This window comes from Sorex araneus, chromosome 1, assembly GCF_027595985.1.
Source record: "Sorex araneus isolate mSorAra2 chromosome 1, mSorAra2.pri, whole genome shotgun sequence".
NCBI classification, from domain to species: Eukaryota; Metazoa; Chordata; class Mammalia; order Eulipotyphla; family Soricidae; genus Sorex; species Sorex araneus.
In genome coordinates, this window is record NC_073302.1 from 236,870,813 (window position 1) to 236,886,218 (window position 15,406).

At 43.3% G+C, this 15,406-nt stretch overlaps 1 protein-coding gene across 1 annotated transcript; it reads left to right on the top strand.

The window, feature by feature from the left end:
* The first annotated feature begins 1,574 nt into the window (after positions 1-1,574).
* On the top strand, positions 1,575-13,765 carry ZAR1L (zygote arrest 1 like). Its single transcript, XM_004604641.2, has 4 exons — positions 1,575-3,526; positions 4,021-4,113; positions 6,581-6,655; positions 11,748-13,765. The coding sequence occupies exons 1-4, from the start codon at positions 2,855-2,857 to the stop codon at positions 11,889-11,891; spliced, it is 984 nt and encodes a 327-aa protein (XP_004604698.2). The 5' UTR covers positions 1,575-2,854; the 3' UTR covers positions 11,892-13,765.
* Positions 13,766-15,406: the final 1,641 nt, after the last annotated feature.

Sequence of the window (15,406 nt, forward strand, 5' to 3'; positions counted from 1 at the left end):
CGACGCGCTCCAACGCGCGTCCGCGATGCGGCCGGTGAGGTAAACACGGGCCGCGGTGGACTCCGTGAACCTGTCGCGTGTGGCCCAGTGGCTGCGCCGCCGTTAACGCCCAACACCCTCTGGCCCGTCACAACCCTCTGGGAGACGGCCCCCACCTGGGGTCAAGGAAGGCCGAGCTGCGAGACCCTTCCGGAACGAGCAGCGACGGCACCTGAGGAAAAGTGTTTGTTTCCAGGTGAGGAAAGAGCCGCCGGCGGCTTCTGGGTCAGCTCCGAGGCACCCCAAGGGGCGGCTCGCGGGGCCTGAAGTGCGGAAAGGAAACGCTCGGGGAAGCAAGGGCGGGTCTCGGGGGTCTTTCTGCCGCGAGTCCCGCCGGGGTGCGGACCCGGGAGACGCCGGGACGCGGGGCTGTTTCCACCCCAGGCCACACTAACCGCCTCCGGGAGCGCAGCCCTCGTCAGGCGTCGGGAGGCTGGTAAAACGGTAAAAGACCGCGGCTACATCAGCCAGCAGAGACGCCCCCGGCCCACCGCAGCCGCACCCCGAGCCCAGCCAAGCGGCGGCCGCGCGGGCGCCCGGACACGCCAGCCCCGCCTACCTCCTTTCAGACGCTCGCGCCAAAAGCCCGCTCCTCAACGTCTCGCGAGGACGCCGTGACGTCAGACGCGGCGCGCGCGCCGCCCCGGAAGCTCGGGCTTAGCCGCGCCTCTGCCGTGCGCTAGTTGGTGCCGTCTGTGGTCCTAGCGGCCTGCAGAAAGAGCGGGCGTGGTGGCTTTCTCTCCCCCGAGGATTTAGAGCCCTAGGGCCTCGCGGTCTGCAAGAACAACCCCTCCCTCTGCATACCCCCTACTCGGCCCTTCTCTGGCCCATCCCGTTATGGACGTGGCCCAGGAGTCTGCGGCGCGCCCCTGAAGACGGGCAGATTTTAGACATCCCAGAGGGATCCTTGGCGGTGGACCATACTGCTTCTTACCCAGCTGTGTGGTCCTTACAGAGTAGATTTGAAGTCAGAGAGGACGTTCTGGGTTGGTTTGCATGTTTCTCTAGCATACTTCCAAGACCTGAGTCTTTTCCCCTGCTTGAGAAATTGTGAAGTTGTATGGCACTCTGTTCTGCCGTTTGCAGCCTCCCAGATAATCTTTTTATCAGTTCAGCCGGAGAAAACAGGAACTGTAACTTGCCTAACACTGTGCAACGTTTGTGTTTTTGCATGACCTGCACAGGATTCAGGAGGTGAGAACTGATCACAGACCTCTGCTGCTTCCAGAATCGTCCTGCTGCCCTGCTCCACCACTTGTTTAATTCCACCACATTTTTCAAAGGTCACTAAAACATAAAAACACAAAAATGAAATCCATCTGGACTTACAGTTAACTGTTTAGGCATAGGCTGAAATCCAAATAAATACATCCAAGTAATCCAATATTTTGTGCATTATGTATCACCGACAGTATAGTGCTGTATTCTCATTATTGCAATGCCTTGTCAGTGCCTCATTTCTCACTTTAAAGATAAAGTGAGAAAAGTAATTCTAGCGTCTTGGGAGGGCTCATCAGTACCAGAAGGCTCTTTAGGGAAGGGGCAGAGTGTTGGGTCACACCTGTGGTATTCAGGGGCTCTTTCTGGCTTACACTCTACTTCAGGAGTGGCCCCAAGCAATACTAGAGGAGGTGGCCATCATATTATGGGTATACAACTTGGATTGAACCCAAGTTGGGCAGGCAAATCAAGGTCTTATCTTTGTACTATTTCTCAAACACCAGAGAGCTCTTAAACTGAACAGTGGAAACAAGATAGGATTAGATAAAAATGGGGATTCCATTCTGTTCACCAGGTGTTGTTTTAGCTTGATAATCAATAATCCTTAATCTGTAGCAGGAAACCATTGCAGATGGATGTCAAGTCTTATGATTGCCTAAGGTCCTTTCTCCATTCTTCCTTGAAAACTATTATATACTGAACCTTTTTGGCTGGTTCTGATTTATGCTTTATGAGCAATATCACGTTTAATTTTATTATAACCTAATAATTGGTTCATATTGTGAGATGGGGGAAATGGATCACATGGCCAAATAACTTGTTTGGTAACAAGAAATAGATTTCAATTCTACTGTATTTGACTTCATAAACTTAGGTATTTGTGATTAAATCTACTTTTACCTTCTAAATCAACCCCCCTACCAAACTCCTGAGGGGAGGATCCTCACAGAGCAGAGAACTAACTATTTGTGAATTAAAATTAGTGAACTAATGAGAACCATTATCATGTCATAATTCTCTGAAATATATTGTCTTTGTATACACAATCTCTTCCCCAACATGCCATGCTCTACTTGATGTTCTCTGCTGCGGTGGTACCATTCATTTTCATTCATTATCTTTCCACAATATTCTTTCTTATTCTTCCAGTGCAGCTGCCCAAATAATGTACTATTAGTTGTCTATGATTGGCTCTGTGTTTTACAAATCTTAGAATTGGTTATGATCTCAAATATGAAAACTAATGGATTGTTAAGTAAAGCTTGTGTGTGAGAATAAGAGTAGGAAATGAAAAACAGCTTTGGAAAAGACTCAGGAACGGTGAATTTTTAAGTCCTCAGGTTAATGTGAGGAGCAAGGAGAAAGCAATTAGGAAGCAAGTGGATCGAGACTTCAGCAGATAGGCAAATGTATGTCCTTCAATTAGGGTAATCGGCAGCATCTCCCATGAGAACCTGAAATAAATGGAGAAGCTTGAAGATGGGCTTGAACCAAGCCTAATCAGGAAAAAGAAGGGGTGGATGAAGGTAGAAAGCAAAACAAGGACGCCAGCTGGACTTGGATACTGCGCTGTGCTTGGGTGCCTGGTGACCAGATGGAGCGCTTTTGTAGGGACCCCACACGCTTTGTCCATGTTCCCTGTGGTTTATACCAAGGATATGGAAACCCGATGCCTTTGGGCCAGCCTGGATTCCCTGGACACAAACAGCCTGACTGGAGGCAAAATATGGGTCCCCCCACTTTCTTGGCCAGAACAGGGCTTTTGGTGCCTACGAATATCCCTCACTACTATGTGGACCCTTACAAAAGGGTGCAGTTTAAGGCTATCCTCTCCCAGATGAACCCCAACCTGAACCTGCTGCTGGGCAAAGCCAACACCAAGGAGATGGGTGTGCAAGTGAATCCCCGAGTGGACAAGGCTGTGCAGTGCTCGCTGGGGCCTCGCAATTTACGCAGCCTCTACTCCTGCAGCGGCTGGAATCAGAAGACGCCACTGACTTCTTGGAGGGCCTGTTGCCAGACCGTTAGCCGCAGGAGCTTATTCAAGCTGTGGAAGGATGAGGACAGCAGAGAGAAGAAGGTGCTTCCAGGTCCTCCAGAAGGCAAGCAGCAGCAACCGTCAGTGCCAAGGGCGGAAGAGGACAAGCAGGAGCAACTCTGGCATTGGAATGAATTGGGGAAGGAAGATTCCAAGGGGTCCCCAGAATGGAAGAGCAAGCAGCCACAAGGAGATGCCTCCCAGTGTCTTGGAAGACCCAAGTTCCAGGTGAACTTCCTTTCTCTCTTCATCGTCTTGCCTCTTTTTGAGGCAATAAAAGTGAAATCTTTGCTTGCTTCCTCTTTTTGTTGAATGAAAGGGAAGCTTATTTTATATGCCCTGTATGTTTTGTGGCTCCCCCTACATTCCCTGTAAAATACGATGCCAAATCTCTACCTTTAAACATCAAAAGTCTAGGCTTTTTGGTATGAAGTTTCTATGTATGTGAAATGTGTGTTCAGGTGTTTGTATTGTGACATGGTGGAAATGAAGGGGAAGGCTATAAGAGACAGCAAGAAGCCCAGAGGAACCCTTGAGAGATAAGATGTTAAGTCAGCGTCGTGGCCTTGAGAATAGATATGAACGAACCTAAGGAGAGTTTTCATTTTTGTCTTATTTGTATAGGCAACAAGGAAAACAGAATCCAAGTCTCTTTCCCTCACCCCTACTCCCTCATCATGCTTAATGACTTTCCTTTCTTCCTCTCCCGCGTCTACTTGCAGTTTTTGGAACCAAAATATGGCTATTTTCACTGTAAAGATTGTAAGACCAGATGGGAGAGTGCTTATGTGTGGTGCATAGCTGGAACCAACAAGGTAAGAACAAATGGATGGGACATGGGAATAGCATTAGATGTTAAGTGGAGGGAAAATGTTTCCCAATAGTGCGTGAGCATAAGACTGTCACATTCAGCTTTGCATTCTCAGAGCCAGGCATATCACATATGCTCTCTAAATGTTTGAATCTGACTGAAATAATCGACCCACTGAGCTCCTCGGCTTCTGGACCATATATTGGTGTCTGGTAGTCCTTTTGGACAAACTGTCAGCTTATGTAGATGAACTCTTGCACAGAAGACTTTCCATAATCGCTTTTGCAGTTGGCATATTTTGACTGGGATCAGGTTAGGAGATTTCCAGTGTGTCCACAAGGTGGAGCAAGAATTCACTGTAAACTTTAACCAGGGAGAGACTTAATTTTAAGCCCCCAGGTTAATTTGAGTTAGTTATCACTGTATTCAAATGGGAGAAGCGTTTACATTTTGCATTTCCAGGTTTTCCTGAACACGCAGGTTATTGTACATGATCATTTGAGTATCTGTCTCCTTTCACTGAGCATGGCAATTTCTTTGTATTATACTTCCAATCTAGTTCATGTTCTTTGTTTGTTTTTGGTTTTGTTTTTGCTCTTCGATGTGGTGGTCAGGAGGCCCACGGGCCCCTCCTGGCTCAGTTCCTATGTGCAGGGGATCTTTAGGGCCACACCTAGCAATGTGGAATATGTGGTGCCAGGGATTGACCAGGGTCACTGCATTGCAAGGCATGTGCCTTAACCCCCATGTATGTTAAACGAACAGCCCGTAGTTCATTAACTTTTAAAGTACAAGTGCTTGAATTTGAATTCCCTGTGTCATTACCTTTTAAAAAATACTTTTCTGGCTAAAGGGAGAGGGCAAAAAAACATGCTGAGACTTGAATGAAACCTTGACATTTAGACTAGACCTTGGAGGCAAATAGGTTTTTATTGTTTGTTTGGGGAGCATGGGAATTGAATCTGAAGCATCATATATGTATATATGTATACACACACGCACACACATATATCTTTATATCTATATGTATTTATGTATAGATACATCTATATAGATATATAATATATTTATCTATCTATATATATGTGCTAGCTATAACTCTGGTCTGTGTCAGATTTCTAAGCTATGTTTAAAATTACTCTCCTTTTTTGTCATAAAGAAAAAGCCTAGTGGGTTTAATCTAAGACACTAGAATATAAAGAACAACACACAAAACTTATCCTCAAGAAATATATTCTGACAGAAGTGACATAGATGAAATGAAATTCAGTGGTAGATTCAGAGACACCTATGGAATGAAAGTGATGCAAAAATAACAAAATAACACAGGAAGAAAAATAATCCAAGCAAGATTTTGTCTTTTTTTTAAAAATGATATTTTTGGAGGGTCTTTTGAGCTACACCCAACAATTTTCAGGGATCATTCCTGATGGACTTGGGGTACCATATAGGGTGCTTGGGATTGAATATGTGGAGTGTCAGGGATTGAACCCAGGTTGGCTGCATGCAAGGCAAGCACACTACCCACTGTGCTATCACTCTTCCCTCCCCAAGCAGGATTTTAAAGGATCAATAGGAAGAGGGGTTCATCAAGTAAGGCAGAGAGAAAATGTGTACAGAATGATGCGCAAGTCCTAGAAACCATGTGAATAATTGGTGGTTAATGAGAAATTTAAGTTCAAGGAGTTGGGGGCATATTTAAAATTGAAAATGGAGGGGCTAATAGTTTGGGACTAAAGGTCAAGGGTCTACCTGGCGCAATGAGTAAAATTAACAATTACTGCCCATCGAAGAATTTACTATGAACTCTGTAATCATTGGACAGTTTTTCAGAATCATAAAAAAAATATTAGTAGCAAGTAAATTTTGCAGGTAAGGCACATGAAGTCCAAGATTAGCACTGTAGCACTATAGCACTGTCGTCCAGTTGTTCATCGATTCGCTCGAGTAGGCACCAGTAATGTCTCCATTGTGAGACTTGTTGTTACTGTTTTTGGCATATAGAAGACACCACAGGTAGCTTGCCAGGCTCTGCCATGTGGGTAGGATACTCTCGGTAGCTTTCCAGGTTCTCTAAGAGGGACAGAGGAATCGAACCGGAGTCGGCCGCATGCAAAGCAAACACCAAGAGTAAGAAAAGTCATTGAGAAGCTGGAGTGATAGCACAGCGGGTAGGGTATTTGCCTTGTTGACCCGGATTCGATTCCCAGCAGCCCATATGGTCCGCTGAGCACCACCAGGGGTAGTTCCTGAGTGCAAAGCCAGGAGTGACCCCTGTGCATTGTCGGGTGTGACCCAAAAAGAAAAAAGAAAAAAAAGTAATTGATAGACCAAAGCTGAGGATAGAGAGTGGGTGAAAGCACTGGGTTAAAGAGTGAGTTAAAGGTCAGGGGATGGGTTCCTTAAATTAGGAACTGGGAGCCTTGGGTACATATCAACCTGCATTTAAAAAAAGACAAATTTTTCTTTAGGTTTATTTCAAACAACTCTGTTGCAAATGCCGGAAGAGTTTTAACCCTTATCGAGTAGAAGCAATCCAATGTCAGGTAAGCAGATAAAACACTTATCTTTTCTATCTGCAGTGTTTACATTTTGGCAGGATAGGGGCTGGAGGTGCTTCTGAGAAATATTCAGAAGGTCCAGGCCTGCCCACTCTCAGCAATACTTGCCCAAACAGGCCAGGCAGTTGACAACTAGTGGTTCTCAGCAGGCCAGATATTGAACTTGAGGCCTCAAGCATGCAAGGCATGTGCTCCAGCCCTTTGAGCAATCTCTTCAGCCCTATTAGTTCCAATTTTTATTTTGGGGTCATACCTGGCTGTGCTCAGGGATTCTTCCTGGCTCTGTGCTCAAGGATGTGGTTCTGGGAAATTAAACCAAGGTTGGAGCCAGAGTAATAATATGGCAGGTCCAGAGAGCCAACCCAGGTTCAGTACCCAGATCCCATCTGACCCCTTGAGCCCTCCAGGTTTGATTCCTGACTGCAGAGTCAGTAGGAACTCCTGAGCACTGCCGGGTGTAGCTCAAGTTCTCCCTCCCCTACCAAAAAAGAAATTGAACCAGAGTTAGCCACATGCCAGGCAAACATCATGAACCCCAATTTCTCTGCCCTAATATTTTCATTCTTTTAAAAATTATTTCCTTTGTTTGATGTTTATTTTGGGGCCACACCTAAGAGATGCTCTGGCATTACTCCTGGCTCTGCACTCAGGAATCACTCCCAGCAGTGCTAGGGGAACCATCTGGGTTTCTGGGCATCAAACCTGGTTCAGCCATGTGCAAGGCAAGCACAAGGACCCTCTTCCCATACCATGCTCTGGAGACCCCCTTCCCATACCATGTACTAGGGATTAAATTTAGGACCTTATGAATGCAGGTCACATGCTTCAAATTTCAAGCTATCTCTGGTGTTCTCTTTATCCATTATTATTTTCTAATTTTTAATTGAATCACCATGTGAAAAGTTACAAAGCTTTCAGGTTTAAGTCTCAGTTATACAATGATCAAACACCCATCCCTTCACCAGTGCACATGTTCCACCACCAAAAACTCTAATACATCTCCCATCCCACTCCCAACCCCCGCCTGTGTGGCTGATGATTTTCACTTTACTTTCTCTTTACTTTGATTACATTCAATATTTCGACAGAAAACTTACTATTATTATTTGGAATTTTCCCCCAACAATCAGACCTGACGAAAAGGCATCATTTGATAATTTGTTTTCCATTGCTGAGAATGAGGAGCATATGAGGTTTGGACTTCTGGTATTTTAGTAATTAAGTCCAGAGAAATTTCTGCCAGAAGTTGCATCACTGCAAGCTCTTACCTTTGTTTAGTGGGCCTTGTAAGATGTCGGTCACCATGCTGCCACCAAAAGGAAAGGCCGAGAGAGAAAAACCATTCCCCTCCCGGGGCAGCATGGGGCCATAGCTTAGTTCACAGTCTAGAGGAATTTCTGCAAGAAGCCGCTGGTGCTGAAAGTAGTTAGTGGGCCTCCGGGATCATAAGCATTCAGGAATGGAGGAAACCTTTGTGTGTGGTGGCTCGGGGTCACACCTGGGCAGAGAGCCATGCCAGTAACGCCCCCCACCCCCATCCCAAGATCTCCTGCCCCGTCACTGCAAGCTCGTACCTCTGTTTAGTGGGCCTTATATCTCTTTGTCCATTCTTAAACTTGTTTGCACCTAATGTATTTGTTTTGATTTCCAGCAGTGTTATATGCCTAGTTATGATTTCTTTGTATGTATTCTGCTGGAGATTCATAGTATTTTCTGAAATTAAAATTTTATTGCTTTTGGAAAATTGTCAGCCACAATCTCTTCTGTCATTCTGTCTTTGTTTCATTACTCAGAATTCTCAGCATGTCTACCCTTTTATGCTTTCTTCTATATTTCCTATACCTAAGTCTCTCCTTGTTTCACTCTGAGTATCCCCTACTGAACAATTAGTTTAAGCTGCTAACTTTAGTAGTCAAATTACTTTTTCTCTAATTTCTGTCTAAGTTCCTACTCATCTACTTATTAAAGCCATGTGTTGAATTACTGATCTCATTGCTGAATTTTTCACTAATGGATTTTTTTTCTTTTTAAAGACTCTTTAGAGAAATAATAACCCTTGAGCATATGAGTCTGTCTTTAAAAACAAAGTATCAGGGGCCGGAGCGATAGCACAGCGGGTAAGGCGTTTGCCTTGCACTCGGCCAACCTGGGTTCGATCCCCGGCATCCCATATGGTCCCCCAAGCACCGCCAGGAGTAATTCCTGAGTGCAAAGCCAGGAGTAACCCCTGAGCATCGCTGGGTGTGACCCAAAAAGCAAAAAAAAAAAAACAAAAAAACAAAAAAACCCCAAAGTATCAGTTAAGTTTCCTGTGGAGCTGTCGCTGTCCTTTATTTCTTTGGTTTTCAAGTATGGCATTCTCTATAAATGTGGTGTTTTTTCACATAGTTGTTTATTTTTGGTTGAGTAACAAGAAGTCTCACAATGGAGATGTTACTAGTGTGCACTCAAGCAAATTGATGAACAACAGGATGACAGTGCTACAGAGCTACTAGATAATTATGGGTGAATAAGTTTGTAGATTGACATCTGGGACTAATATCTGCTTTTACAGAAGACTTTTTTTTTTCTAGTAGGGTATGGGGACACTAGCAATTTCAGAACATTATTTTCTAATCAGGGTTAAACTGTTTTTGAAGTTGGTCTTTGGCACTTGTGAATTTTGATCAGCTGTGATTCATCCTTATTCTTTGGGTGTAGGTTTTCAGGATTTCAACACAAACCAGAAGTATTAATCAGGGCTCTTCCATTATGGTATATATAAGACTATAGGTAGATTCATCAGCTAATTAAAACATTTTTCCCCCCAGTTTCCTACATCTTCCTAGAATTAGTAGATACCTTTTAAAGAGAAAATACTCACAAATATCACACTCCCTTGTATTTTTTACATTTGGTTCCAAATGCTTTGATAATCCTCTAGTGTTTTCAAACAGTTCTTTTTTGGGGGGGCAGTGAGACCTTGCCCGATGTGTCTCAGAGATCACTCTTGACTGTAGTTGGGAGACAATGCAGTGACAGGGATTGAACCTGGTATTCCCACATGTACAGTTTCTTCAAATGATCTTTTTTATTTCCATGCTCTGGTATCGTAAATAGACATTTGTAAAGACTAGGTCAAAACTGTATACCTCATTGTTAGAAATTGAAATCTATCTTTAAAGCAGATTATGATTTTTATTAAGACTTCTCTGAGTTTTAAGGCATTATTAGATTAAATAATTAAGATTTATAAAATAATTATAATAGCTCATAGCAAACAGCATGTGACATTAGCTATTAGGCTTCTCTTACAATGACCAATGGAAGAAGATATAAATATAGAACAATATTTGGTAAATTGTATTTTAGGCTCTCATTTGGAATGTGAAAGTGTTACTTTCACATAGACCAATCCTTCCCTCCACCAAAGACCCCAACAATTAAAAATGATAGTAAATTGGGCCTTCCAATTAGAACATATAACTTCCTCTTGGACTTTGATCATTCTGCTTACAACAGTCATCAAAACCTTTGTTGTCAATTCCAGTTGCTGGGTTAAATACTTCTGCTTGAGATCTACTGCTCTAGCATTTTTTATATATTCTAATCTAGATTATAAAACTATTTAATACTCACCAATTGTCTCTTCCTTCCCACCTGGCTACAGAAATACAAAAACTTAATTGACATTTTTTTTTCTTTTTGGGTCACACCTGGCGATACACAGGGGTTACTCCTGGCTCTGCACTCAGGAATTACTTCTGGCATTGCTCAGGGGATCATATGGGATGCTGGGATTCAAACCCGGGTTGGCCATGTGCAAGGCAAACGCCTTCCCGCTGTGCTATTGCTCCAGCCCTTTGACTTTTCTATTTCTTAATTAACTCAGTAATAATCTCTTGAAAAATTATACTTTTGTTTTGTTTTTGGACCACACCAGGAAATGCTCAGGGCTTACTCCTTGCTCTGCACTCAGGGATCACTCCTGATGGTGCTAGAGATAAAACCCCAGTTGGTTACATGTGAGGCAAACACTTGACCCACTGTGCAATCACACTGTCTCCCCTCTAAATTATCTTTGATCATTCATTTTGAAAAATGCATGGCATTGAATGAACTACACACATGCAGAGAGAGAGAGAGAGAGAGAGAGAGAGAGAGACAGACAGACAGACAGACAGACAGACAGAGAGAGAGAGAAAAGGAAAGTGTCTGTCTTAGGTGTAGGCTGCAGGGTGGGGCAGCAGTGGGAGGTGAAAGGGAAACTGGGGAATTGGTGGCAGCAAATGTACACTGGTGAAGTGATGGGCATTGGAACATTGTATGGCTGAATCCAATCAAGAACAACTTTGTAATTGTGTATCTTACAATGATTCAATTAAAAAACTTAAATCATTTTTAAAAAGCACTGTATCACTGTACAACTGTCATCCTGTTGCTCATCGATTTGCTCGAGCAGGCACCAGTAACGTCTCCATTGTGAAACTTGTTGTTACTGTTTTTGGCATATAGAAGACGCCACGGGTAGCTTACCAGGCTCTGCTGTATGGATGAGATACTCTCGGTAGCTTGTTGGGCTCTCCGAGAGGGATGGAGGAATTGAATCCAGGTCAGCTACGTGCAAGGCAAACTCCCTACTTGATGTGCTGTTGCTCCAGTCCTTATTTATTCCTTAATTATTTTTAAAAAGAAACAATATAAAATCTTCAAAACGTTTCCAAATTAAAAAAAAACAAAAGTTTGTATGTTTGTTTTTTTTTTTTTAGAAAACTAAATATAGTCTTCTAGAAGTTCAAGGACAGTAAATGTCAGAGTTTCTGTAGTGTGGAGAAATATTTTAATTTGAAGCTTTAATTTAAAAACTAATTTGAGGGGGCTGGAGTATTAGCACAGCGGGTAGGGCATTTGCCTTGCACGTGGCTGACCTGGGTTCGATTCCCAGCATCCCATAAGGTCCCCTCGGGGGTAATTACTGAGTTAGAGCCAGGAGTAACCCTTGAGCATTGCTGGGTGTGACCCCGAAAAAAGCAAAAAAGTAAAGAAATAAAACCTAATTTGATTATTTCGATTGTAAACTTTTTTCTTGTTTTCTTAGACTTGTTTAAAGTCTTTTTGTTCCTGTTCTCAAAAAAGAAGACACATAGATCTGAGGAAGCCTCATCGACAGGAACTGTGTGGTCGCTGCAAAGATAAGAAATTCTCCTGTGGCAATGTTTTCAACTATAAGTATGGCATATGACAGGCAATTGGACTTGTACCTGAACTCATCCTGTAACTACTGTATGATTCTCCTCTTTTGCAACTTAACCTTTGACCTGTTACTGAAAAGAAAAAAAGGATTATGTTTTTGTACTTTTTGTAGTTTGTATAACAATTGTACAGTGTAAATAGAATGAAATAAATGCATGTAAAATAGATCTTGGCTGTACAATTAATTGGTGATTCCTGGGGGATCTTCATGATAGCATTGGAAATTGGTGGATGGTGTCACGTGAAAGGAAGTGTGAAGAAGAAGAATGCTCATTCATTTGACAAACTCTTGGAAGTTCTAAGCACTGGGAACACAGACAATCCAAAGGCAAGATCTCTGCCTACAAGGATACGTAATAATCACAGCAAATGCTTGAAGAGTGCTGAGTGCATGCATGCCAGGCATAGTTAGAACTCATCACAGTGGCCATAAAGAAGGAGCTACTAGCTACAGTTTCTTTTCTTTCCTTTTATTTATTATTATTTTTTTTTTGCTTTTTGGGTCACACCTGGTGATGCACAGGGGTTACTCCTGGCTCTGCACTCAGGAATCACTTCTGGCAGTGCTCAGGGGACCATATGGGATGCTGGGAATTGAACCCGGGTCGGCCGTGTGCAAGGCAAATGCCCTAGCCGCTGTGCTATTGCTCCAGCCCCTCTTTCCTTTTTTTAACTTAAGGCTCTGTAGGATAATATTGGTTTGCCCTTCCTCCCTGGCCTCTGGGAGCTTGTGTTTGTTGATTACCCCCCAACCTGTCAATTACCTTTGTCTCCTGATCAGACTCTAACTTGTAAATATTGTTTTTCTCTTCTCCTTAATGTCCTTTGCATGGCTAGTTATTTCAGAGCCATTGCTTTTTGTATGGATACAGGAAGACAGTTAAAAAGACAAGCCTGTGGCTTGGGAGTTGATTGACTCCAGATATTACCTCCTGGACATCTGCTCTCTTGACGTAAGCCTCAGTTGCTCTTACTTCCTAGATCCCCAAAAGCAGGGTCGTGAGGAGGGACTGGATGGACCCAGGGCAAGTGGTGAGCTAGCTACGCTGGTATCAAAATGGTCCTGCTCAAAGTGCCATAATGCTTAGTTATAAGAGCTTGGTCATGGACAAATTCTGTCATGATCCAAAAAGTAATAACTAGATTTGGACCCTGCTGGGGTTAGGAATGATTAATCTTGCCTGAGCACTGTAGTCTGAGTCTGTGGTGAGATGTCCCCAGGAGAGTCACCCTACAAGCCTAAAAGTGTCTATTACTGTGTCCATATAGAATGGTAAATATTAGGAAGGAGAATTAAAGATGTCAATCAAGTTGCAGGTCTAAGGACAGGAGAAACACATCTCAAGGGATGTTTTGCCCTTGTGGGCTGCAGGTAGTCAGGAAGACTAGAAAAAACATTTTGATTGTGCTTCCCATGGAGAGATGTGGTTGGGGAGGCATGGCGAGAGAGAAGGAAAAGGGCAGCTGGGGAGAGGAAAGGAAGGACGAGTGAGTAAGACGGAGACAGAGATAAAGGAGACAGATACAGTGGGAAGAAAGAATTGTGAGGTTACAGAGAGACAGGGGGACGGTGACAGAGGGACAAGTAGATTGGAGAGGAGTCATGGAGAGTGTTGTAGAGCAAGTTAGAGAGAGGATGGGATAGAGCTGGGAGAGGTGAGAGATTGAATAAACGGCAACTAGTCAGCAACCAGCCTTGCCCTCATTCTTCCTTCATCCCTCCAAGGCAACAGTCATCCCGAGTAGAGAAGTGGCTCAAGAGCACCGAATGCAGGTGGCAAGAGAGAGCTGCCCGGAGAGCCCGCGAACATCTTTCACGTGTAATCCCCGAGTGAAGGAGTTGACACAGCTCAACTCGCGTGAGGGGCTACACACCCTCTCCCTCCTCTTACCCCCCACCCTCTGTGCTCAGGACTTACTCCTAGCTCTATACCCAGGGATCACTCCTGACAGTGCTATAAAAACCATATGAGATTCCTGGGACTGAACAGAGGTTGGCTGCGTGCAAGGCAGGCACCCTACCACCATGCGACGGCTCCATCCCCATCCCTTCTAAAAACATACAGAGCTGAGGCCAGGGATACTGCTTGGTAGCAGAGCTTATGCCTTGCATGCAGGAGGCTCTCAGTTTGAGCATGATATATCAACTCCCCAACCCCACTCCTGCCTCTTATAGAAACCAAAAAGAGGTGAGAAAATGCAGAGACAATAGATGTTTGCCAGGCAGACTAGGACGTATTCTGTAGATTTGGTTATTTATATTTTCTCTCAAATTCAGATATAGTAAATGCTAAGAAGAAAGTGGTGCTATGATAACACTTTTTGATAAGGTGGTTATCAAAGACATTACATGGAAATTGGATTTGCAAGATGAGGAGGAAACACTGGGTTTGGTAGATATGTGCCAGCAATATGAACCCATGATGCTAACATGTGGCAAGGAATTAAGAAGACGGCCCAGATCACAAAGGCCTCTTGGTATAGCCAAGAATATGGCAGTCCATGAAGAAGAGTTTCAACAAAGCAACATCAGAGCCTTATTTAAAAAAAATTATTAGAGGCAACACTAAATAGAATAGGAGGAAGAATAATTAAGTTAATGAACACATAAGCCAAATGACTTGAACAATGGTTGTGACCATGAAGATGAAGAGAATTACATGGATTCAAGGTCATGTTTGGGAATAAAAGGAGGCATAGGGCTGGAAGTGGGTGACGGAGAAGTAGATAATGACTTAATTTATATTTTGTTTATATTTTGAGTAAGCCACACCCAGCTCAGGGCTTACTCCTAGCTCTGCAGTCAGGAGTTACTACGGGTGGTGCTCAGGGCACCATGTGTATAATTCAGGAGATAGAACCTAGGTTGCCACATGCAAGACAAAAAGCCCTATCCACTGCACTATCTCTCCAGCCCCAACAATGATTTTTAGATTATACTTTGAGCTATAGATTGATGGAATGCTCTAGAATGAGATAACCTAACTTCAGTGCCTCGGTATGGTACTTATGAGATGTATGATTGTGGGCAAATTACCTTATTATGTTTTTATTGCTCATCTGTAAAATGGGTTAAGATAGTACCTGTCTCTCAGTGGTGAGAGGTCAGATACTCATTATGTATAATAAGAACACCAAACTAAATCCCATCAAAACAAAACCAATTATATTTACCAAACCTTCTCATAGGTCTCTGATCTAATTATGTAAAAGAACACAAAACTGAATCCCACCAATATTTGAGTGAATTTTGTTTTCAATACTTCAATATTGAAATGTGAGCCTTCCAAGTGGAGAGGTTATGAAGACCACTGGATACATGAATCTTGAATTGAGGATATTTGGGACTCAGGAGAAAGATTTGAAGAGAAAAACATTGATGACAGTCCTGCTTCAGTAGGATCATCTCAGAGAGAGGATATTATAGCATATGCCCAGGGATGTAGCAGCACTCGTAGTAATGATTCTCAAACTTTAATGTTCCAGGTTTTATCTGGTGATTTT